The sequence below is a fragment of the Pituophis catenifer genome, unplaced genomic scaffold, assembly GCF_029215685.1.
Source record: "Pituophis catenifer annectens isolate HBS135680 unplaced genomic scaffold, rPitCat1.0.hap2 SCAF_1, whole genome shotgun sequence".
Taxonomy (NCBI): Eukaryota; Metazoa; Chordata; class Lepidosauria; order Squamata; family Colubridae; genus Pituophis; species Pituophis catenifer.
In genome coordinates, this window is record NW_027256881.1 from 161,073,882 (window position 1) to 161,100,304 (window position 26,423).

At 37.9% G+C, this 26,423-nt stretch overlaps 1 protein-coding gene across 1 annotated transcript in view; it reads right to left on the reverse strand.

Moving 5' to 3' along the window:
• Positions 1-5,952: 5,952 nt before the first annotated feature.
• ADGRF5 (adhesion G protein-coupled receptor F5) overlaps positions 5,953-26,423 on the reverse strand; it is a 33,351-nt gene continuing 12,880 nt past the window's right edge. The window contains exons 7-20 of the mRNA XM_070956708.1: positions 25,945-26,081; positions 24,961-25,164; positions 22,355-22,573; positions 19,137-19,301; positions 17,953-18,171; positions 17,516-17,740; positions 16,159-16,320; positions 14,956-15,155; positions 12,176-12,355; positions 9,177-10,532; positions 8,234-8,275; positions 8,015-8,074; positions 7,587-7,671; positions 5,953-6,724 (exon numbers count right to left, since the gene is read on the reverse strand). Of these exons, the coding sequence (XP_070812809.1) occupies positions 6,645-6,724; positions 7,587-7,671; positions 8,015-8,074; positions 8,234-8,275; positions 9,177-10,532; positions 12,176-12,355; positions 14,956-15,155; positions 16,159-16,320; positions 17,516-17,740; positions 17,953-18,171; positions 19,137-19,301; positions 22,355-22,573; positions 24,961-25,164; positions 25,945-26,081 (3,334 nt within the window). The 3' untranslated portion in view covers positions 5,953-6,644. The remainder of the gene's footprint in view (positions 6,725-7,586; positions 7,672-8,014; positions 8,075-8,233; positions 8,276-9,176; positions 10,533-12,175; positions 12,356-14,955; positions 15,156-16,158; positions 16,321-17,515; positions 17,741-17,952; positions 18,172-19,136; positions 19,302-22,354; positions 22,574-24,960; positions 25,165-25,944; positions 26,082-26,423) is intronic.

Here is a 26,423-nt window from a genome sequence, read left to right on the forward strand (position 1 = left end):
ATATCTCAATATAATACCAACTGGGACGTCCCACCGGAATTGAATATTTCTCCTTTTTAACTCAGACACCAGAAAGCCAAATTTCTTCCTTTCCATTAATATCTTAGGTGGGAGTTCCTTGTAAATCCAAATCTTTCTTCCATACAATTGCAAATTAGAATTGAAGGAATTTTGCACAATTTTATTCCTAATTTCTTTATCTGAAAAATAGATTACCACATCTCTAGGCAATTGCCTTTGCTTGGCAGTCCAGGAGTTTATTCGATAAGCTCTGTCAATCCTACAAAACACTTCCTCAGGTTGAATCTTTAAAATCCCAGCTAGAAATTCAGAAGATATTTTCCTTAAGTCATCTCTGTTATTTTCCTGCAAACCTCTAAGTCTTATTGCATATTCTGTAAAATTATATTGTATCTTTAGAACCTCTTTTTCAATCCTCTGTTGCAGAGTTTCTACATTACCAGACTTTTGATCAGCATCCATTTTAAATTTTTCTTCTGAACTATAATCCTGAATATTTAACAAATCATTTTCAATTTTTTGAATTCTATTGTCCAATTTGTCTTGAATTTCATCCATTTTTGACTCTAGTAAATTAGCATTTGTTTCCAACCGAATCATGAATTCTGACATTTTTAAAAATTTTTGCTGCAAAAAGTCAAACTTGGATTTCACCAATTCCTTAGTTTCCTGCTTAAATTTTTCAAGTTGCTGATTCACAATCTCATCCCTTCTTTCAATCTCCTCTAAGAGAAATTCTATTATATTAAAATCAGGTTTCTGGGACTGAAGAGTTAAAACTTGTTCCTTTAAATTCTTAGTGGGGGAATCCCCCCCACCTATTTTTTTGTCTGACTTCACAAGCCTCAGTGCCATGTTTCCGCCTAAGCAGGCTTTGTTAGAAGGAAAAAAAAAACAAGACAAAAGACTTCCAGCCAGCAACAATCAGGCCTCCAGGGGAAAAAGAGAAAAACAAAAACAGGAGCGGAGTTTTGTCTACAAATGTAGCCAGTGGTATTTATTCCGCTACATTGTAATAATAAAAAACGGAAGAACTTTCCCTCTCAAACTCTTCTCCAGCCGCGGCAGACGCCATTTTAAAAAAAACCTTTTTTCCTCTTTCTCCTCCTCTATTCTCTTAAGTAATTTTTAAAAGATAAGTAAAATACTTGCGCTTCAGTATTACAGGTCCAGCTCACATTTTCTTTGAGTAATCTGTCAAATTCGCAGGCTTGCTTTTGACGCCTAGCTCTGCATTAGCAGAGGTCTCCCAAAGCCCGGAGCAGCGGCTGGGGATATGGGGCATCTCATCCGCTCCATCCCAAAAGTAAAAGAAAAACTTTTGGGACTCTGCAGAGAGTTCTACCCACCCCTGCCGGCTCTATCTCCGTTTCCTCATGGGAACGGAGTTTTTTCGAGCCGCCGTTCCGTTGTGAAGGCGGCTCTGACAGGCTATGGAAGCTGACGATCCCAAAGGAACGTCTGGCGGCGGCCAGCAGCAAACAGGAAGTCGAGATGAACTTTTGATATTGACCAAATACTTATTTTCCACCATAATTTGCAAATAAATTCTTTCCAAATCAGACAATGTGATTGTCTGGATTTGTTTTCTCATTTTGTCTCTCATAGTTGAGGTCTACCTATGATGGCAATTACAGGCCTCTCTCATCTTTTTAAGTGGGAGAACTGGCACAATTGGTGGCTGACTAAATACTTTTTTGCCCCACTGTATGTGTCAATGCCAGTTCCCCCACCCAGTCTTCAGAACAGACTTCAGAAGGGCTGGACTGGAGCTATTGACTCCCAGGAATTATTATCACTTTAAAAAGCTGATGCAGTTAAAACTGCCATATTTCAGTAATATACAATATGATCTGTGAACCCTGTGGTAATAGAGGACTTTCAACATCTGTTATGAATTTCATTCTCACCTGATTTTTACTGAGGGATAAAAAAGCAGTTCATAACCAGCTGATAAATATTTACAGATTAATTGTGCTTAATCGTTTTGATTCAGGAACATTTTCTCTAAAGCATGCATGAATGCTGTACAAAGGACTAAGGTCCTTTGTGCAGGCACAAAAGCTTGTTAAGCTTACATTGTGGAAGGAGAGAAAGTACAGTATCCATTCATCCATTTTAATGATGGCTAACATGATGGTTCCTGAGTCTTCGATCTATATGGGCACCACCAGGGTGACAAAATGGTAAGATTCAAATCTAAGAGATACAGTACAGATGTTATTCAGTAAGACAAAAATTTTATCTACAGACATGGCCATTTCATGTATGTTAATATCAGTGCTGGGTGGGAAAAAGAGAAGCAGATGTCTTACAATCCTGAATTCTCTAACCAAGGAGAAAACATCAGTGTCTCCTATTCTTCTTTAAAATAATATGAAGTGATCAGTGTCTGGGTGGTGGATGGTGATGAAAAAAAATGATAGAAGTCAAAACTTTGCGTGGTAATTATGCAAATCAGTTTAAGATTACTAGAGTAAATTTGTACAGTCATTTCTTTAAAAATACAAGAGATTTGATTTAGTTATCTCAGTGAGTTGAGTGGTCATGTGCTTTTATCAGCATATATTAAATTATTAAATTATAGCTATTACACATTTTGCTGCTTCTGTGGTGGAGAAGAAAAACGCTTTTGTTTCACTGTATTCTTCCAAAGCAGAAATGTAATTCCATGCTATTCTAGAGTGGGCAGACACCTCAAAGTCAGGTTGTGAAAACAAAGGATGTTGCCACAAACTTTTGCCATCAGATAACTCTAGGTAACCAAAATTTGAGAACCAAAGAAATTCCTGAATTCTTTGAGTATTTATTTAACATAATTAAGTGATGATTTCTGCTACTATCTAAGAAGAATATATATATATAGTGTACCTCCAAGTGCAACCACAAATGCAAGGCATGAAACAACTTCCATTTTATTAACTCAGCATTTGATACTTGGTTTTATATTACCGTATACTTCATGTATTAATCAAGCGTGAAAATAATCCTCTAGCACAGAAGAGGAGAGCCCCCACCACCACAGAAGTCTGGTAATCCAACCAGCAAAATGAGTTGAACCCAAATCCCTGCTAGAATGATGACATCTTTGAACACATCAAAGGGAAATGAATTGCAGGCATCCAAGATATTTTTTCTGGTGTCCTGCCATTTTTTCATTTCTCATTTGTGAATTTCTGTGAGAATCCTCTTGCAAGAACAGTTTCAACAGTTTCATACTTTGAGACATGGCATGTTTGGATATTTTTAGCGCTTTTACTCTACATGTTTACTCTTAGATGTGATACTTTTAAGGGACATGGCCCAGTGAAATAAATAGATTAATACATCATCTTAAAGATAGGACCATATAATACTGTGTTTTTCCTTGACCATTATATTTACTATCCCTAAATTCTGCTGAAGCTTTTTCTAAAAATCAGATTTGAGAAACATAGCCAGGCAATGGCAACAATACTGCAACCATACAAATAGTTGCATTTCTCCTTCCTTGCAGCTGTGCTGGATTACAGAGTCAGTCTGACAATTTTAATAATGTTCTGAATGTTATGAAATCAGGCACCTTCAGCTTTTCACTTCTGCTTTTCTTTTCTGTCACCTATGTGTACCTTTAAATTATCAGGGAAATTTATTGCATGTATATGTTGGTAGGCCCAGAATGACAAGATATGATTTTTTGTTTGGTTAGATAGAGGTATGAATTGCAAACAGAAAGAATTGTTTAATATGCTGCCATAAAGTTAATTATGTGCCATAAAGTAGATTATAGAATATAGATCATAATGTGTGCTCATAACATGTGAAATATTAACTCTAGTAGTTTCCCCCAGTTTGTTTACAAGTGCAAGTTTTAATTTTGTGTTTCTGAAGGAACAGTGTATGCTGTGTCCATAAATATAATCCTTATCTTACTCCCTTTTTTAAAATTGTAAGAGATAGGTAGGGGAAGATGTTGAGCAGTACATGCAATAAAAAGCAACCCATTGACTAGATATTCAGGTTTCCTTGTAAAATCTGTCTCTCTTCCTTTTTAAAAATATTTTTATCCAGATGCATCCCAAGCAAAATCTTCCCCTAGAGACAGTGTGAAATGCCAGGAAGCACCCATCCACTGGAATCTTCTGCTGGTTGTGGAGTTGCTGGAAATCTTGCAATAACCATCATAATTGTTTCTATAGTAGCAGGAGGAAATGCTTCTCTGAGAAATATTTTGGGACTGTCATCATATATCAACTCATATATCACCTCATCAATACACAGTATGGGCCTGATGGATCTGTTTTATATTTCTTTTGATAGATGAGTGATATCTGGTCTACCATTCCTATACTGTCCTCTCCACCTCCATCCCCCATTTGTAGCCTGCAGTCCTATGGATGTGGAGAATAAAGGGCCTGCTTCCTCTGTTTAGTTGTGCTGTAGAGAGCAGGCTGCTTTGCTATTTCAGTGAGTATCCTTTCTACTTCATTGTTGTGCTGCTGTTCTTTGGAGCAACATTCTCATCAACAAAGACCAAGAATATGCATTATTAATAGCTAGCACATAGGCTTGCATGAAAATTAAGCGGCTGAGTTATATAATAATCAGTAGATTGTTTGCTTTATAAGAAGCCACTAGATCTGCTGTGGTCTTTTCTGCCAAGGGGTTAGAATGTTAGGTACAAGAAATGCTTTTCTTTTAATCTCATCTCACAATATCTTAATTATTTAGAAGTGATGAAGGCATGAAGAAAATTTTGTGTTACATAAAATTATGTGTTACATAAATCCTTTCTTTTCTTAAATAAACAGACAAAGTATCGCTGAGCTCAACTCCTGTGGACTTCATAGACATGCATCCCTGAGTAGTTGACAGAAATGATCTGACATTGCCTTCTTCTTGGACATTTATTTTCAATTTTCCAGATTAGCCTACAGCCCTGCTGACAACTCATTCAAGGATTAACCTGGCCTGACTTTGCTTAACCTTTTGAGATCAAACAAGGTTTACTAAGTGCTGTCACAAAGTAGAGCTTTTAAAAATATGTTCTTTAGTTTTTTTATATTCTAAAAATGAATTTGTTTGCTTCTTATCAGTAGCAAACCAGTATAGAAATATTTTTTTAAAATATGGATGCTCTTTTGTAATTTTGGAAATTTGCATGGGGTTACCTTCAAATCCTGGCCTCATCCCTGTTGCAAAAGGCAGTTGCCATAGATTCTCTAGAATGCTCGCTCGCCAATGCTTCAAGATCAAGTTTCTGAAACTCACCTTAGAAAGATTCTGCTTGTATACAAAAAGTTTGAGATTAAGTTCCGGGCACTCCAAATGGGACTGAGAAAGACACCAAGTCTATAACATGGAACCCTTCTTTTTGACAAAACAGGTGAATTGTCAGATTTATGAAGACAGTGGTCATAAAAAAAAATGCCCAGCATTCCCTAAGTCTTCTGTACAGGGAAATAATGGTGAATATCTGTAGCTTGGGTGTAGGATGAGGGTGAAGGTTTGTTCTCTGAGCTTATGGGTTAGTTTCCGAACATTTTGTTACCAGGATAAGTAACATCTTCAGCAGAGTTTAGGGGATGTCAGTGTCAGTGTTCTTCTGCTTATAAGGGCTTCAGGTGTGGGTATGTCAAGTGAGGGTCTAGTGATGGGTCAGCTGTGAGTCATCAGTGAGTCTTATGATGGATTTTGTGATGGGTCTTGTGATAAGGAGATTACATCAAGTCAACTCTTCACAAACAAAGCATGCCCAGAAGAAAAATGGCCTCCCCCCCCATTATAATTATATCCCATGTTGCAGTTTTCCCTGTCTTCCTCTCTCTAGAAAATTCTTGCAGAAGCCCATAAAGATAATCATGAAAGAGTAAGACACTTAAAAAAAATTCTGGACAAGCAGGTTTTATTAAGTAATATTCTCATAAATATATATTTACATAGAAAGTCTCCTTTGTTTTTTCCTAGTAAAACAAGTAGCAGAACTGGAAATGTTTCTATAATATAAAAATAAAGTGCTTCTCTTTCTGTAGAGGCTGATAGCACAAATGTTCCAGTTTATTTACAAGGTGATCAGTGCAATTTCATTGCTTTAACTCAGAAGCCAGTCTTGCTAAATTCAATGGAGTTCTTCCCAGGTGAGTATATAATGGATTTTGCCTTAGAAAAGGATGTACCAATGAAGAGAACCACTGAAAATTATATTTACTTCTGAACTGACATCTCTAGGATTGCACTAGCAATTTTTTCACTTTCAGGAAAATAATAAACAAATGCTCCTACAATTTATATGAGCACACATAACTTTTGGGAAGTATATTTGCTCTTGGCAGTGATATGTCTTTCCCATTGGTCCATTTTTAACACTGGATTGGAACAAATATGGCTACATTGAAAGATACTGTAAAATAAATAATGCTGTAAAATAGCATTAGAGCTTGTGTCACAGAACGTCTAGCTTAAAAGATTTCAATTATTTGTCTGTTCATTATGTGGTATACCAGGAAAAAAAAGTTAATTAAAAAGCCACTTCCTTTCCACAATCTGTAAATCTGTAAAGTCAGCATTCTATTATTCACTATTTATTCTGTAGTTATTATTTGAAAAATACTTGAGCTCTTTCAAATATGCAGGTATTTAAAAACTCATGTCAATATAGTATGTGCCTTCGAAGTGCTTTCAGTCAATACAGTTGATGATTCCATAGAAGAGACTTGGTATTTTCCTGTAGAGTAGAGAAGTAAAATGGTAAAAGTCTTGCTTAGTTATTAATTACGGTATAAAGCACAAAACAGTTTCTAAGCCTACTTGCCTTTAAACTGTTCTTTGAGCTTAAGAGGAAACCAAAGAAAACAACAATAAGCCTGCATAAGACCACCAACATTAAAATATGTAGGTTTATAGTAAATTCTAAATAGTCCTCTTCAATTCTTAGCCTGTCAGTTGCAATCAACAACCTTTTTCAAATTGATTTCCAGTGTAACTGCCTGCCTTTCGAGTGTGATAATATCAACCATATCTTGAAAATGCCCAAAGATAATGAAAATACCCACACGGTTTGGCCCAATGGGCCTCATATCAGGACCAATGGAAGAGTTAGCATTGAAGAAGTTACCTAGTTGGGTAGCAAAACATCTTCAAGCAAACCACCAAGTGTAGAGAGCACCAAGGACCCCTCATATCAAGGAGTCAAATCAGAGACTCATTTTATTATCTTTAGCTGTTTTCCAGACATGATGACTGCAGTTATAAGAAACTGAAGTTTCAGAGATCCTGAATGGATTGTTCATTTAAAAGGAACATTTATATTGAACGTATTTGCATACATAACTGAGAAGGCAAATTGTATGCACATTTCAAGGTTACCAAGCCAAAAAGTTGGACTAATTGGATCTTTAATGATTTAATGAAGTTTTTATGTTTCCGAAGGCAAATGTATAAAGAGTTTAAGAATTCTTTAACAGTATAAGTGTTAAGAATTTGACTGCCTATGAAATATAAATTTGAGGATTAAGATGATGAAAAAAACTCAAAACAGAATAGCAACAATGGGAAATGAATTGATGCCATATTTTTTCATCACATACCTGCTTTACCAAACAAATTATTTAAAGTTCTTGAAAAAGGTGAATTGATGGAAAGCACAGGAGCCGACATGCCTTGCGATATTGACTACAAAAGGGAAACAAATACTAATAAAAAAGATATCAAAACCTATGCTTGTACATTTTCATTTTGCCAACAATATACACAATTAGAAATAAATCTCTCTCAAAACAACTGCTTTTATTTTCAAATCAGCATGGATTAATTAGTTTTCTTCATCTCCCAACTGCAGAAATAAAGTGACAAATTCTTCTCATGATTCACTTGCAGAGGTGGAATGCTATCTTTGGATCTAAATCCACCATGCCCTGCTCTGGCTAAAGCCAGATACTGTATAGAATAGCCCCTTTATCGACACAAGTCATTTTCTCCATGTAGAAGGATATTCTTTATTTAGAAAGAATATTACCTTTGAGTGTTGTGAACTCCACTTGGACCAAGAATATTTATTCCGTATAGCTTCTCGTACCTGTGTGTTTCAAAGAAAATGAATGTTAATATTTAATCATGTCTGTAGCTGTAGTTGTAATTGTACAATTACAATTATGTGTAATTGTATACATATAATTTTATTACACAATAAAACAATAAACACAAAACAGTAAATATCCTAAAATTATGTTCTTACCTTCCTATCCCAGAGAGTTCCACCCAATAGAATGAATAATCCCTGAAAAATATTCAAAGATTGAAATTACATATTTCAGTTATTACACTACTATACGAAGTATTCAATACATCTGATTTCCTACTAGTATTATTACAGAGGAAAAAGTATGAAATATGAAGAGTATGAAGAAAATTGCCCTTTCAGCATACAGAAATTGCAAACAATCTAAGACAAAATTTAAAAGGGCCGATAACCAAAAGATTGATCCATACTAGAAACGAATTTGCAAATTTTCAGAAAAGAAATGAGCGTTCTGATCACTCCCTGGTCTGGAATATTCAGAAACAACAAATTGTCTCAGGACAGGTAGCTAGGAATCAGGAAAGAGAACATAATTCCCCACAGTTCTCAAGACTCAGAGATCAGAAATGCTACTTTATTTTTTTTATTTAATTTTACACTCTGGATGCCATTTAGTTCCAACACTGATTTGTTTAGTTTGGTCATAGACTAGCAAAGTATATGCCAATTAAAATCCAAAGAGATAATTATGATTGTTTATTTTGCACAAAGTAGTTTGGCTTATTTCTATGCCAAACCAAAATTCTAGAAGCAGGTAACTGAATTCATTCAGTCATTCATTCATACAATTTATTCATTTATTAAATTTATTAAAATTTTATGCCACCTATCTCACTGTTACAGCAACCCCGGGTGGCAAAAACTGCTATTAGCTTTGTCATTTTCAAGAACAATGTGTTTTTCCAGAAACTCATGGTTCATCTATAGAATGCTGGTATCAATGACATCATTAGATTGCATGTTATGGAAAGAGCTGCTTGAATCATCCCTCAGTTTAGATTAAGTATGTATTATAACACAGTGAGATACCCAAAGAAAATGTCGATGGTGTTTTTGACATCTAACTATTCCAAATAGCTGATATTATCAATCCACTTACCTGAAAAGCATTGAAAATAGTAAATAGCATATGGAATATTTTGGGACTTCCTGGAACAACTGTGGCCAGTCCAAATCCCCAAGTAAGACCTAACAGTGGTGTCAGTACACCAATGCTCTTGGCAATTCGATACAAAGAACTCTTTTCTTCATTGATGGACTTTTCCCCAATTGAACGTCTTGATATTTTTGCTATAACCACAACAGTAACAATAGTATTAATAGCAACAATGATCATGGCAGGAATCACTAAGGCCAAGAGGGCTTTGCTTTCCTCCCAGTTGAGAAAGCAGCTCTTTTTCCTTGTGTAAGAGGAATATGGAAGGGTACTGGCTACTGTGATGGCTGATATTATTAGAGGACAGACGTATCCCAAGCAGAAGCCAATGGTTTTCATGATAGTCTTGCTTGCATTATGTAGAAGAAAGACCAAGTGATAGAAGAGCATCAGTCCCAAAGCGAGCATCCAAAAGAAAACACAGAGGTAGAAATAGTGAACGAAATAAGTTGCTACTATGCAAAGATTCCCCTCCACTGCATAATTTTGGTCATGTGTCGCAGCAACAACAATGAAGCAGATATCTGCACTCAAGAGAGAAACTGCAATGTTCAGAATGCAAACATGGCGCATGTATGCAATTCTTGTTTTAGTGACTGATTTCCACACAAGCAGTTCTATTCCAAGGCAAATAATCAGGCTCACTATAGAAAGGCTCAGGCCAATGTAAGTGATATAAGTCAGTTCATCCAATGAAGTTTCCTGATTGGAAGACATGAGCATGGCAAAGGAGGTTGTGTGATTGCAAGAGCAAATGACACTGTCCCCATCATCCTTAGTTTCACAGCCTGTATTATCCCAGTCTCCTCCTTCTGCCAAACTGAAATTCCAAAAGACACATTGTGGATTGCTCATGGCCTTTTCACGCTTTGCAAAAGTCATTTTGATCTGGAAATCCTCATTTATTTGGGGCTTTATTACCGTCGTCATTACCAAACTATTTACCATTTCCTTTCTATATTGTGGAATGATACGGTCAATTGTCGAATAAGCCACACTGATGATCGTGATTGATTTCTCAATATCAACATTTGCATCCTCAATAAGCACACTTCCCCTGAGGCCTGCAGACTGCAGAAAAGCAAAGCTGCTGTTATAAATGGAGGTACTGCTTTCCCCAAGAACTGTTCCTTTGATTTGAAGACTGTCATGTATGATTGAAGGAATTGATTGATTAATTGGTTGGAGTGATCCTAAAAATTGTTCTACTGAACCAAGTAATTGAGAGCTCCCATTCTGTACATGTTTCCAAGTTTCTGTTGGACTGGTGATAATAGTTTCTACAGTAGATCCAAAGTTCTGCCAAAAAAAAAAAAAGGTGGGGGGGGAGAATAATAATTCTTTTTAATTACCAGGTTGCATTAGAAAATCCTCTTCCTGTCAGTGTATCTCAATCCACTTACCAACTTCCAAAACAAAGATCCTAGTGCTGAAGTCTAAAATTCTTCTCACACTTGAAATATGTTATTAAGTTCAGATATGATAGTATATTATAACAGTGGGGAATTATATAAAGGATTAGTCATTAACCTCCATTAGCATCAGCTAGGCATCTATGAGTAAGGGGCTCCATCAAAATTGGAACCTTGCTCTGATTTTCAGGTTATCATCAAGCTTATCATGAATTTAACATGATCCTCCCCAAATTATCATCATGTCACAGTTATTGTAATTTCAAATGTCCTGCAGTATTTCAAAAAGGAACATTAAATAGAAAGAATTATAAGCACAAAAATCCTATACAGTGCTTTCACTTTGTCATCAGTCAGTCCCAGTCAGGGAGCTTTGACCCACCCAAGAAAATGTGTTTGTGCATGGCCCATTTATGTATCTCTATGCACGTATATGCGTCCATACGTAACCACCAGAAATAGCACTCCAAAAAAGGGCATTGCCAGAAAAAAAAATTAAATCAGTTTGGGTTTCAGTAGTGTTGACCGAGACCAACTGAGCAGTTAGGAAATTTTGGAGAAAATACTGAAAAGACATTCAGGAGTCCTGGGTGGGAAAAGTTGGTTTAAAAGGTCATGAGGATTGACTCCAGTGGTGGGTTGCTCACAGTTCTGTCCGGTTCTTGAGAACCGGTAGTAAAATCAGTGGGAGGCTCTGCCCACCCGCCCTGACATCATATTTGGTGATCTGCGCATGTGGAGAAACCAGTAGTGGATTGCTCCCGGTTCGCACGAACCGTTAGTAAAAATTTGTCGTAGTTCAGAGAACCTGTAATAACATTGGCTGGCCACACCCCCGAACCGGTCCCCAGCCCAGTAGCTGCTTGCTTATTCCACCTCATCAGAGGCTTTTTTTTTTTACTTTTAAAAGTATTTTTTCTACAACCTCTTCGGCCGAAAAAATGCTTTTAAAAGTAAAAGAAAAAAGCCTCTGATGATCCCGTGGCTCAGCTGGGATCGGCAGAGGCTTTTCAAAGCATTGTTTTCTGCAACCTCTTTGGCCAAAGAGGTGGTAAAAAAAATGCTTTGAAAAGCATCTGACGATCTCAGCTGAGTTGCCTGATCGGCAGAGGCTTTTCAAAGCATTGTTTTCTGCAAGCTCTTCAGCCAAAGAGGTGGTAAAAAAAAAAAATACTTTGAAAGCCTCTGACGATCCCAACCTCTTAAGGTAGAAAAAATGCTTTTAAAAGTAAAAAAAAAAAAAAAGTTGGCCATGCCCACCCAGTCACATTACCCCCCACACACACCAAGCCACGCCCACAAAATAAGCCATGCCCACAGAACCAGTAGTAAAAAATTTTAGAACCCACGTGCGCGCGTGCTCCCATTGCGAACCGGTAGTAAAGGTAAGTAGAACACACCCCTGATTGACTCCTTCTGTAGACAGCTGTTCAAGTAGAGCTATTGTGTTTCTTATTCTGTTTTCAATACTGATAATAACTCCCTTCAAGTATAAGCAAGTAAAGTACCCCCAAACAGTTCGCCACTTACTGCCATATTCTCTTCATTTGCCTCTACAGGTATGGCTGATACCAAAGTCAGGGTTTCAAGAACAGCATTTAGGTTTGCAGCAGATTTGTTTATTTCCTCCTGTGTCTGCTTGGTGGTTTCTTTCAGTTTTTTAAGGAATGTGGGCAACTTCTTCTGGGACTCTGGACTGGAGGCCAAAGACTAGAATTAGAATTAAACATGTTAAAGACAAATTAGATGGCACGGCTGGATAATCAGCTAAACTGAAGAGCTTTGGCTACTTGAAAAAAAAGTACTGAATGTTGGGAACTCTGCTTGTGATATGGCAATGAAGGCACATCACTTACGTTTCTTCACAAGTTAACAATGCCCAATTGCCACTGAATGGGACAAAGAGACATTCCACTTTGAAGAAGACACCATAGTAATTTACTGTTTTTCCTTTTTGGGTTAAAGAAAATATAGAATATTTAGCCCTGAATATTCATAAACATGAATATTAATCTGCATACTTAGAAATATGTCTTAATGTGTGATTTCCTTTGTCTGTTAGCTGGAAAGTATGTCTTAAGGCATCGTTCCTGTTTACCTGCACCTTCTGTTCCTTGTTCTATTGAACAGGAGGAACTGAAGTTATGGGGAATAGGGAACTAGGCATTAACAGTACATAGGAAAGGGACACCATTGTAAGATTGTGGTTGGCAAAAGAGCAACGGTGTAAGATTGAGGTTGGCAAGAAAACAATGTTGCATAATTATGATCGGAAAAAAGGGGCAACTGACTCGGTTGCTATGACATTAGGGACAGATCCCGAAAGTCACATGATTTGTGGCTTTAAAGTATAAAAGACAAAGGCAAATAATAGAAAGTTGCCAATCGGCCTCAAGCTGACCCATTTGACTGCTTGTCTGATTGATTGATCCTCATTGCAATGTGATTAATGTAAGCGTTTGATGTTTGCTATGCTTTAAATTCTAATAAACCTCTGAATCCTAAAGTGAGACTTTTTGTGGTGTGCTGTCTGTTCAATTGTTATTACCGGTAAATGAGGCTATGCTCAATAATAATAGTTTTTTTCCTCCTGACAATACTGTTCAGATGCTGGCTCAGTGCCTGTGTAAAAACCTGAGAGGGGAGGGGAGAAACTGGCTGCAACTCATTCCCAGAAAGATGGAGTGGTTACATAGTTTTGGCCCCTTAGAGTCAGGACAATTGGTATCTCTGATTCTGGATGGAGTAATACTCCTCCAAATCTGATGTACAATTTTGGGGTCTTCCTGGACTTATGGCTTCTGATAGAAGAGCTGGTGACAGATGGGGCCAGGGAAACCCTTGCATAAATTCATATCATCCACCAATTTCACCCATTTCTGGACTGGGAAGATTTGCTCATGGTCATTTCTGTCTTAGTCACCTCCCATTTGTTTATTGCAATGCATTCTGCATGGAGTTGCCCTCGAAGACTATCCGGAACCTGCAATAGATCCGGAATGCAGCAGCATATAGTTTTGGATGCCTGATAGTTCACCTGAATTCACCAGTCCTGTGTGAGCTTCACTGGCTCCCAGATGCTTCTGGATGCAATTCAAAGTGCTGGTTATCTCTAAAGCCTTACATGACATAGGGCTAAATTATTTGTGGGAGTACCTCATCCTGAAGTAAGATATATCTATCTTACTAGGTTACGTAGGAAGGGCATGCTTCAGGTGCTTAAATGTTGTCATCTGATATGGTATGCCTTCTCAATGGTCACCCCAATCCTAAAAGGTTAGTGACTACAGTCTGAGGGATCCCTATCCTTTTAGCCTTCCTCCAACATTGAGTTAGGATGAGGATTAACCCAGGAGGCTGTTTGGTCTGTCATCTGCAGAGATGGGTGTTTTTGTTTTTAATATCTATTTTCTTGTTTTGAGACATCTAGAAACATTTAATGAGATAGGCAGCTACAGTATATAAGTTATGTAAATAAATAAAAATGACATGTTAATTAACCCTTAGAGAGAGTGTGATAATGGAACTCTGCTTTTTAACTTTAATGATTCCACAGAGAATCAGAAGCAAAAAGCTGAGCTCACTTATGAACCAGACTGTCAACCTGACACAGACGATAGTCTAATCTAGGACAGAATTCCCGCATATTCTTTAAGAGAGTGGAGATATTTCTTGACATATGTAAATATATGTAAATATATTACTGATATATATATATGTATTCTTGTGTGTGTGTGTCTGTGTATGTGTCTGTGTGTAAAGCCAAATTAATAAAATATGTATCTACATCTAATCTTTATTTATAGCTATAGCTACACACACACAGAGGTAGTTTGCTGTGTAGTTTGCTGAAGTACAGGTAGTCCTTGAATTATGACCATTCATTTAGTGACCATTCAAAGTTACAACATTGTTGAACAAAGGAAACTTAAAATGTTGCAGCATATGTGATATGACACTTTGCGGCCATGTTGTTAGCAATGGCAATTTCAGTCCCATTCAGAAACCGAAGACCACCTGTGCTGTCCAGCTGTTCAAAGACTGTGGAATGAGATGGGAAAATGAATCTATATTCTTGACCATTAATCAAAGCTACTGAGACCTTGTTCTTCCTAAACAACATCAGTAAAAGAGAGTCAGTCCTCCCTATGAGGCAGAAAACACTTGGTTCTAACAACCAGGTCGAAGAACCAAAGGGAAGCTCACTCAGGCCTCATCCATTGATCTCAATTCTCAGAGCACTTTGTTTCAACAGACCTCAAATCCCCTGACTTGGCCTGGGTTCACTGTGGAGACTGGAGCATGATTACCTCAGCAGAATTCAAAAGGTCATTGATGGGACCGGCCAGGCAGCTGTTTCTAAAAACAGTCCATTTTGTACGTTCACATCTATAAGTGATGTTTCCTCTCACAGAGTTACTTGTCCCATGGAAATTTAAGCAAGGCTTTATGATCTGCGCTTCATTTGCTCCCACACCAATGTCTGAGGAATTGCACACCACATTCTTTGCTGTGGGAAAAAAAAAGGTTTTAAAAATTACATCTTGCTTTCTGAGTCAGATGTCTACTTACATATTTATAAAGCTAGCTACAGTTCGTCAGGAATAAGAAATCTCCCATTGCACATATGAACAAAACATCTGCTTCTTAATACATTACAAGGAAACTCCTTTTAACTGAAAAATCCTGTAGTTTATTCCAATGAAAGTGTGTGAAGAGTTGATCATGGATAATTCCCACCCACCGGGGTGAAATGCTCCTGGTTCGGACCGGATCGTCCGATCCAGTAACGATGGCGGCGGGTGGTTCAGAGAACCGGTAGCAAAAATCCCTGCGCCCCCTCCCCCATGCCCAGCTGAGCTGCGTGATCATCAGAGACTGTTTTTTTAACTTTTAAAAGCAATTTTTCTTCTAACCTCTTCGGCTGAAAAAATGCTTTTAAAAGACAAAAAAAAGCCTCTGATGATCGTGCAGCTCAGCTGGGATCGTCAGAGGCTTTTAAAAGTTTTAAAAAATGCTTTTAAAAGTTAAAAAAAAACCTAGTTGGCCATTCCCACCCAGTCACATTACCCCCCCACCAAGCCACACCTACAGAACCGGTAGTAAAAAATTTTACATTTCACCACTGCCACCCACCCCCCAATAAGCTTAACTTTTAGATGTTAAAGGAGGATGGCTTTTTTAAGGACAGAATTATGTAGGAATTCAACGTTGGAAGGAAAAGGAAAGTATGACTTCGTATTAAAATTCCTGTTTTCCAGTGAGGAAGTACAGAACAAGATATTTTTGGAACAGAAAAAATATCTCCCCCATTTTTCTACAACGTGAAAGACAGTCTTCAGAGAAAAATACAAAATATAAAAGACCCAGCATGAACAAATTATCCGTTATCATTCTCCAGTTATTTTTCAAGCAAACTTGTTCCTACTAGAGCAAAGCAGATAATCCTATATTATAATAAGATTGACTTGCATGCATTAGTGACTGATTTATGCAATGGCATTCTCTCTTACCTGGTACAAAATGTAAGACCATAGCTGGACTTGTCACATTTTGATTGATTTGATTCATAAACATACAATGCATCTGGAGAGCATGCCCTTTGGAATTGCAGTATATGTCTGTGAAACTTTGTATGGAATAGTAGCAATTGAGATTATTTTTTCTTCTTCTTTCTGTAAAGGAAGAAATTATTTAATGTGGGGTTAAGGTTTCAACATCCAGAGTAAGAAGCTAGTCTCGCACTCTTAACCTAGATATTAGTCAGGTTTATTAAAATAGATGTATTCATATCTAGCTAAGTGAAGACATTTTGTGTTAAATCACTGAGAAAACAACTTTTTAACTGTTTATAAAAGGCTTGACAGCTTCAGTCGAGACTCTGAGAGCTTAGGCCCTGTTTTCATCCAGTTGCCTTCTATAATGAAGACTCCTGATAATGGAGAATATTTGTAGCTCAGGGTTGAAATGAGAGGTCTTTGGTGCTCTCTGAACTTGGTTTTTTTCTTGCAGACGTTTCATTACCCAAAGTAGGTAACATCATCAGTGTGAGTAAGGAATGGGAATGCTTACTAGCACGGATGATGTTACTTAGTTTGGATATACTACATGAGCACACAATAGATACAAACTTAAAGTGAACCGCTTCAAACTCGATTGCAGAAAATATGACTTCAGCAACAGAGTGGTCAATGCCTGTAATTCACTACCTGACTCTGTGGTTTCATCACAAAACCCCCAAAATTTTAACCTTAGACTGGCTACTGTTGACCTCACCCTTCCTAAGAGGTCTGTAAGGGGCGTGCATAAGAGCACCAGTGTGCCTACCGTCCCTGTCCAAATGTTCCCTTTAATTGTATTCATTTTATGTATTCAATTCATGCTTATATATATTATCTAATACGTACTCAAATAAATAAATAAAATAAAATAAAGTAAAACAAATAATGAAACATCTGCATGAAAACAGCCAAGCTCAGATAGCACCAAGGAGCCCTTCACATAGACACCTGTACAGATTTTTCCTTTAATACTAATCAACATTAGGAAATTAAGAATGTGGAGATCACTAAGGGAACTGGTGCTGAATCTCAGATTATTCAACCCCTGCTACAAAACTCTGGGACAGTGTTTCTCACCCTTGCTAACTTTTAAGATGTGTGGACATCAAACTCCTGGAATTTCTCGGCCAGCATGAATTGAGGTTCACACATCTGAAAGCTGCAAAGGTTGAGAAACACTGATGTAGAAGCAAACAGTGATTTTCATGGTTGCATTTGACCTTGCCAAACCCCCATTAAGTTTTCAAGAGAAATGGATATCTAGCTATTCATCAGCAGCTCTTCTTCCACCCAGCCTATGATTACTTACCTGCCCTAATCGGTAGAGGCATATTGGGATCATAAGAAAAAAAATAAACAATGTAATTTTCCATCCGGCGTGTACAGCATTCCAGACTTCTTGTTGCTGGACAAGAAATGACCGTCTCTATGGGATCTCTTATGATCTCTTGAGGCCGGAGCAAAGGAATAACTTTAATTGTTATATTTCCAAAGCTGCTCAAAAAACTTTGAGAAAAGTTGCATGTATAGATGCCTAGAAAAATAAAACCAGCAGGTTTAACAAATGCAATGCTAAAGAAATTAACAACAGAAAGTTTAAAGCAGCAGCAACTACCATTCAAGTCCTCTAAAATCAAGGAGTAGAAATGATTGAAAAGGCACTTTAGTGAACACGTTATTTCATTGATAAAATTATTTCTCTCATCAATGGGATGGTTGAGTGAAACAATTCATGTTTTGACTCACCAGTCCAATCCTGGTTTGCCCTAGGTACAGTCAGCACAGACGTGGCACCTGTGAAGCTCTTCGTGGTGGTGTACCACATACTATCTATTTCCTTAATAGTCCTGCCATTCTGAATTTTCCAAATGACTGTGTCATAATTTCTCACATCACTCTGGCATGTTAAAAAGAAAGCATCTCCCTCAGAAACAATGTCCTTTGAACTAGAAAGGGTTATTTTTGCTGGTGAAACACAAATAAAGAGACATTATTTAGTATTTCATTATGAGACCAGCATTACAAAAGAGACTTATTGTGGAGAATTGTGTGATTTGCCTTCCTAATACGAAGATTAGTTCTCATACATTAAGATATTAGTTCTACCATACAACACATGTTCTAATTTTTTATTGACTATTCTAGATCTCAGACCTAAAATGTTTTGCTTCCATCATTTGCTGTGTTCCTTAGCATGGTTTAATAAAGTATTACTCCTTGTATTTTTAAAACAGCTGGCACAAAAATATTTGTTTATGTCATCTTGTTAATGGCTGTGGGTGGTTTTTGATGTCTGCAGTCCAGAATGTTTCATCATATCCTATGAAGATTGTCCATTAGTTAACAGGCATGCTCTAACAAAGATTCAATAGCAGAAAAATTGGAAATCACCCCACCCTTCATCTCTCTCTCTCAATCTCTTTTTTAAAAAAGCAGAAAAAAAACCCCTCCACTCTATAATATCAGAAGGATGAAAAGGATACAACACATATTTACAAACAATGTGTGACCAAAAAAAGCAATGTGAAATGAGATGAAAGACTATATGGAGAATTGTATGAGTCAAACCTATATCAAAAATTTAAGAGCAAAGTTTAAAATGAGCAGTTAAAGTTTGAAGAACTTTTAGAATCTAGTGGAGGAACTGAACAAACTTTCCATGGGTCAAAGTCTGGCACTATTGTGTCACAAAAAATCTCCTTCTTGCTTTCTCAGGATCCCGATCTCTTGCCAGAAACTTTGTACAGTTTAATTTTGTCCACATTCATTGATAGTCCATCCCTTAAACTGCAGCCTAGCTAGAAGCATTTATGCAAAAGTGCTAACTTCAATACTGTATTCTAAATCTAGTACTACAGATTTTCTCAAATGATTACTGAATCCATCCACAACAGTCAGAAAACAGGTGCTGTATCCAAAAAGATGCTTACCCACACGAAAATATGTCACTTTGAGTATTTTATTGGCACGAGCACCATAGGTGGTATTTAGCTCACATGTGTAATCAGTGCTGGTGCCAGACTTGTCTACTGGGCACTGAGATTCACTAGCCTGTAGCAAGTAGATGGTACAGTTGTTCATTGAAGTAGTCCTTCCTGCAAAGAAAAGCAATCAATCTGAAAAAGATTGCAAAAAGGCTGATGCTTGAAATAAAGCTATGTAGTATCTCAGTTTCTGCTTCCTATAGCACTTATACATTGCATGCATTGGAATTATGAAGAAGAATGGAAGAGGAATTTGTATGTTGTTGTGATGGTTAAATTTATATACCACCTTTCTTACAGAAGCTCAAGGCAGTATACATAGTGCTCACTCCTCCATTCCCCCCCCCAACAAAAACCTATGAGATGAGTTGATCTGAGAATTATGTTCCCTTTACTGAACATGCATACACAGGAAAAGATTGAGTGCACACAAAATAATAGTAACCCGACCTAAGTTACACAAAATAATAGTAACAAATTCAGACATCAGAAAACATTGTTGCTTTAGATAGTGGGATGAGCATCATATAAATATAATAATTAAATAAATCAACTGTGGGCTCATGACTGCAACAGCAAAGGCTGCTTGGTCTTGCCAAGCTGTAGGACAGTAGGCAGGGGATCCTTTTTTAGCCTCGCAATTGCAGCTCTGGATCGGGTCCAAGTGGAGACACATCGACATAAGTTCAGAGCCTCCTGTACATGAGGAGCCTCCTTCCTCCAAAACAAAGTTAGTATGTGTGGCATTCTGAACAGATAACGTCCATGATCATTGTTAACTTTATAAGCATTTCAAGTTTTAAATTAATAATAATTAAAGTTCAAGAAAGTTCAGAGTACATCCAGAGAAGAAGGAAAGAAGGGGAAGAAAGAGTGGTGTCTATCTAAATACTTTTCATATAATGCTTCCCTCCCTCCCTCCCTCCCTTCCTTTGGAGTCAGACTCTAGGAGTCAACAATGCCTTGAAAAATGTGTGTAACGCATTATTATACCTTTTACTTTCCATATTTTAACGAAGAATATGTGAACATTTTAACATGTCAATATTGCATGTATTTACAATTTATTCATATACTTGCATTGTGGCACATAAATGTGTCCTTGGCTGGGGAAAAGCTACTCAAAATATATATTTTCCCCACATGGCATATAAGAAATTGGAGGGAACACTGGCTGAGAAAGAATAGTTGGATCAAAGCAACCTAGAGAGCTTCAATGCCTGAGGAGGAAGCAGAAATTAAGTTTCCCTGCTTCTCACCGTTAACTCTTGCCCCACACTGGTTCTCTGATCAACGCATTGGTTTAGATGCATTCAGGAAGGCCTAGAAATAAAGAAAGTGGAGCTCTGGAAACAGGATTATGATTGAACTACTCCAGACATACAGATAATAGAAGTTTGTGTTTGACTGCAATTGACTTTGGGTGTGCCAGTAATATAGAATTTTTTTCCATGCTTTTCCAACAATCGCAAGCTTATAAATTTACTGATTGATGGAATTTATCTCCACTACGAAGAGTCTTGTGGCAGTCTACAACACCCATCAGTCCAGAGTTTAAAAAGTGGTAAAAATAAATCGATAGCCAAGTAAGTCCTAGTGTGTGCTACTTTATAATTGATGATTCAAACCTTAGGGGTTCAATTTTAACAGCCTGCAGAAGGACAACAGTATAGGGACAAACTGAAACTCTGGTACAGCCAATTCCACAGACCAGGTGCATCAACTGAACACAGTCCCTGCCAGCATCCAGTCTTCTCATTTTCTTCTACAACATTAGGTTTCCCTTTTTCAGGGAGTTATTTGAGCTATTATTTCCTTGAGTGTGTTGTAGGGGGGATGTCATAAGGAGGTAGTACAGGGCATATATACTCTTCTTCTTCCCCACTTCATATCCATAACTACTTTACAGTTAACCAGTTGCTCCTAGATGACCAATCCACTGAACATACATATTGGAATTTGCACCAAAAGGTGTGTGAATCTCTATGCAATGTATCTCCACTACCATTCAGGTCTTTCTGATTTCAGAATAGGAATCAGAATAGAGCTGGAAGGACCTTGGAGGTCTTCTAGTCCAGCCCCCTGCTCAAGCAGGAGATCCTATACCAGGGGTGTCAAATTCAATTTGTGTTTGACCTTGGGGGGGTTGGCATGGGCGTGGCCAGGGTGGGTATGGCCAGCTCAACATCATTTGTGTCAGGGACCCCTGTGGTGACCCAAGCATTCTGCAAGCGAAAACAGGCTCCCGAGCTCCGTTTTCGGCTGTGACAGCCTCCTGCAACCCTCTGCCAGTGAAAATGGAACTCTGTTTTTGCTGGCAGAGGCACTGTGGGGAGGTCTTTTGCTGTTTCCAGAGTGGCCCTGTGGGCCAGATCTAAGCACACTGCAGGCCAGATCTGGCCCTGGGCCTTGAGTTTGACACCCCTGTCCTATACCATTCAGATAAGTAACTATCCAGTCTCTTCTTAAAATCCTCCAGTGATGAAGCACCCACAATGTCTGAAGGCAAGCTGTTCCATTGGTTAATTGTCCTCACTGTTAGGAAGTTTCTCAATTCCAGGTTGCTCCTCTCCTTGATTAGTTACCATCCACTGTTTCTTGTCCTGCCCTCTGGTGCTTTGGAAAATAAATTGACCCCCCTCTTCTTTGTGGCAGCCTCTCAATTTTTCAATCTCAATTTTTCTGATAAGGAATGCTACATTTCCCATCAACAGATCAACTACTTTCATTCTCCCCTTTGCAGGCAAATCTGGAACTCTAGGTTTTGTGAAGGAGAAGAGAAAGCAGAAATAGGAAAGCACCTAGTTTTCTGCCCCACATTTCCAACTGAGATCAAGAGATTGGAGCTCTCCATGACCAAAGATTATTATCTTTTTGGTCTAGGAAGGGAACAAACAGTGAATTTGCTTAACACATAGGCTGGTGCAAGTTAGGCAATGGTGGAGCAAGAGAAAGTTACACAATTTCAGTTCAGGTCTTGATTTTGCTTTGATGGAAGAATGTATGAAAGTCAGATTCTGGGCCCATGTTTGTGTCCAGTTTACTGTGACCCACAAAACAACTCAAATATTGAGAGATAGCTACACTTTCTATATAAAGAGTGCTGGAAAGAGAAAAATGGTCAGCTATAATCAGCACTTAGTATAGATGATATTGCTACATACCTGAAATATTTATTGCTCCATTGGGTCTCCAATAAGGAGAGAAAAGTTGTATGTCTCTATCTGTGCAGCAGCTCAGTTCTCTTATGTCTGTACCATCACAGACAATAGAAACATTTTCTGATGGCACAAGTTTAATCTGAGAGACCACTACATTAACTTCAGCTCTGTATATTGAGGACAATTTCGTTGAGTCATCTTTAAAATTGCAACCAAAATTATCTGCAAAAAAGACAAATATGTTATGGGCAAACATAGTTTCCTAATATAACACACTTGTTAGGCACAAAAGCCACTTTTGAAATATAACAATCTTATCACAGTTCTCTAATAAAATAAATGTATGTTGCAGTTCTAATACATGAAGATATATTAGAGAAGTAATCAGTCCCAGACTGAGCATGAGCCAGAAGGGTGAGTTTAAAAAGTATAATGCAGTATTATTTTGCTTTCATAGAATAACCAGTTCAGCTAACATTATAACAGCCAGCAGACCTCTAGTCGTGCAACAGGAATTTGTTTTCCATCCTAAATCTGCTCTTGAGAATTTCCCAGAATAATATAGGCTGGCAGGATAATTTTTGTTAATTTTGCTAAAAAGTTATTCAATAAAAATTATGTAACAGTGACAAAGCATAGCTTGTCTTCATCATTTCAGGCACCACATCTTAAGAATGAGATAGGAAAATTAGCATTGGTTCAAAGAAGGCCACCAAATGATCAATCAAATAAGTGCTGTGAGGAAAACTGGTCAGAAACAGGATCCCTAGGCAACTGCAGTGGGCAGACAAGTGCCAGAGCACACAAAGCCTATGACTTACACATTTGTATTCACCACTGAGAAACAAACATGTAAGGGCAAATTTCACATGTCTTCATTATGTGCCTGCTGTCATTATGTACACTGATGTGGTGCTTATGACTGAGTCTATTGACACTGGACAGGAGAAGGTTGAGAGAGAATGTGTCAGCTTTTTACAGGTCATCTGAAGAACTGTTCCATAAATCAAACCAATAATTCTGAAGAGCAGGGCTAGATCTACATTAGGAAGCACCTTTTAACAATAAGTGTAGGTGGAGCCAATTAGCCAGTGGGGTGGTAGGCTTTCCCTCACTGGAAACCCAAATAATGATTCCCCAGCTATTTGTTGGAATGGTCTAAATTCTAAATCTCCTGCTCTGAGAAGGGAGTTATCCATGATGCCCTGTAATACCTTTCTTTCTGGTCTTTGCTGGTTCCATAAACAAAAGGACTGATGTTAAAGTGGCCTAGGTAGAGGCAGATGTAGGGTCTCCTGCTTGGGCAGGGGGTTGGACTCGATGACCTGCAAGGTCCCTTCCAACTCTGTTAATCTGTTAATCCCAGCAAAACCTCCACAGTCTCCCACCACAACTTGGAGACATTGGTTGGAATGACTGACCAAGACCTTTGATATACTGGAGAGGACATGCTGATACTATTGTAGCTATCAGCTCATCCATACATGTTGTTTGCCCTGGCATAAGGATAACCCATTCACTGTTTTTTTGAGGACAGAAACTCATAAAATAATCTTCAACCACACCCCAGACCATTACCAAGGCCATCTCCACCCATCTTTCCTTGCTTTGCCTCCAGACTGCTGTTTTCTGACTTTTGCCAGCACAACACAATAAATGCCATGTGTCTGCCATACAATCAACATCTCAGCAGCCTTCAAAGTTTGCAGAAGGGCAAAATATATTTGGGAAAGGAAAAGGCATGGAACCTGACTAATGATTGGTAGGAAAAATGGAGATCCTGATGGAAATGGAAATGACTAGAGGAGGATAGGAATGCCTAGAATAGTGAGCAGAACACACACTGCACTGAATTCCTGCTTGTTGATTTCAATTCAGCACACAGCTTGGGCTGATATTCTGACTCAAGACTAGCTGAAGCTCTGAGCACAGGAGACCTGCAGCTAATCTCACCACTGATGGAGGAAAATTTGCTGAAGCAGGAAGAAAGATTATTATTGGGAACACATCAGAGCAGGTTCCATGGTGTTGCCAGCATTGATCCAATCTTTTAGTATAGTCTGGCTACAGTTGATAGACTGGCAATATTCAAGTGGCAGTAACATTTTATGTCATACTTCAGTAACTTTGCCTAGAGACAGTGATAGCATGTTGTTTTCCCAGCATAATAGAATAAGTGTGTTTGGTTATACTTGCCCAAATTTTAGATCTATGAGGAATATTATTTTCAAACAATCCCAGTTTAAAAAGGGATGTTGTTGGCTCCAACAATGGACAGCAAGGAACATAAATTTGTATCTTCTGTCTGATCCTGCCTTTGTACTGCACTATTTATAAGAAGAAAATATCTGTAGCTTGGGGTGAACTGTGGACTTCTTGGTGCTCTCTGAACTTGATTGTTTGCTTGCAGACATTTTGTTCCCTAACTAGGAAATATCACAAGTGCTAGGAAGTGTGGGGCTTGTTCCCTGTTTATACAGTTTACAATGGCTTACCCTGCTAATGTTGGCGGGGGTGTTTATAAGAATTGTTTCTGATCCCTTGATTGCTGATTATCAGGCAACCCAAACAACGGCTCCAGCACTCTTCTATTTAGAATTCAGAATTACCTGCTTCGTTCAGCTTGATGTTGGTTATTGTCAGGGTTGCTATCTTGCTTCCCTCTTTAACCTCTTCTGTCAAGGTAAATCTGTCAGGCATGATGACATTATAACTCCAGGACACCTTTCTTGAAATGTATTCTGTCATGCAGGTTATTTTTACTGTATCTCCCTCGAAAATGTGTTCAGGAGAAACAGAGATGTTTACATTACCTAGCATGGCATAAAGAGAGATCTTCAAAACTAGTGGAAAATGAAAGGTTTATTATCACCATATATAATTTAGTGAAATGTATAATTTAATAATTGTACTCTCCTGGACTCCAAAGTATCTTTTGGGGAGTGAAAATGAAACTTTATGTGGTCCTGTAATTCAATATATAGTTAATCTTTCATTCTAAATATCCAGCTAGCCACATATACATATACATCTATACACATATCACACACACAGACACACTGTTTCAGCATGAAAAAATAATATTTTTCAAAATATGAATTCTAAAATTGGTATTCATATGTAAAGTAACATATAATATAAGAGTATTGCTTGTATAATGATCAGCTACTTCATAGTATTATTTTGTACTTTTCTGAACATGTTTTGGAAATCTACTGAAACTACCTAGCAAAATTAAGACATTGGCATGTATATCTTAATTGCCTTAAACATTGATGTCTTCAGTTGAATGGAGCTCTGGTTCAGGAGGTAAGATAATTTTGCATGTGGGATTTTCCAAGGTGATTAACAATAATTTAGCTTAATGAATACAAACATCATTTTGAAACAAAGCGTTGCCAATCAATGACCACCTGTTCACAAATCTGTGGTCCAGACTGAATCTCCAAGTTTGATTCTTCACTACCATAACTTGGCCTGTGGTTGTAAAATGATATTAAAACTCTAAAGATATTTTCTTACCACCAAGGACAGTAACTGTATTCACCAAAACAGAAATACACATTTTAATAAAAGACATTAAAAAACATTACCAAAGATTTCTGTTGCAAATGTGGAAGATGCTAAGTGGTAGGGATAATGTAAAAGAGCAGCTATCTTGGGATGTGCATTTTCAAGCGGGATCTGCCTTGCTGAGGTTATTTCATAGCCAACCATGATGCTTCCAGGCCTATGTAAAAAGAATATTGTCCAGTAAGTTGAAGCTCATTATGTAATAAATGATACACAATATCATTCTCCTGCCAACCTAGCAGTTTGAAAGCATGCAAATGCGAGTAGATAAATAGGTACCACTTCAGTGAGAAGGTAATAGCATTCTGTGCACCTTAAGCATATAGTCATGTCAACCACATGACCATGGAAGCATCTTCAGATAATGCTGGTTCCCTCGGCTAAGAATCAGAGATGAGCACTGCCTTCCTAGGGTCGGACATGACTGGACAGGGGAAACCTTTACCTTTACCTTTTTAAATGGCTTTTAAAGCTATATTTTCATGGTAGCTGGAGGAAA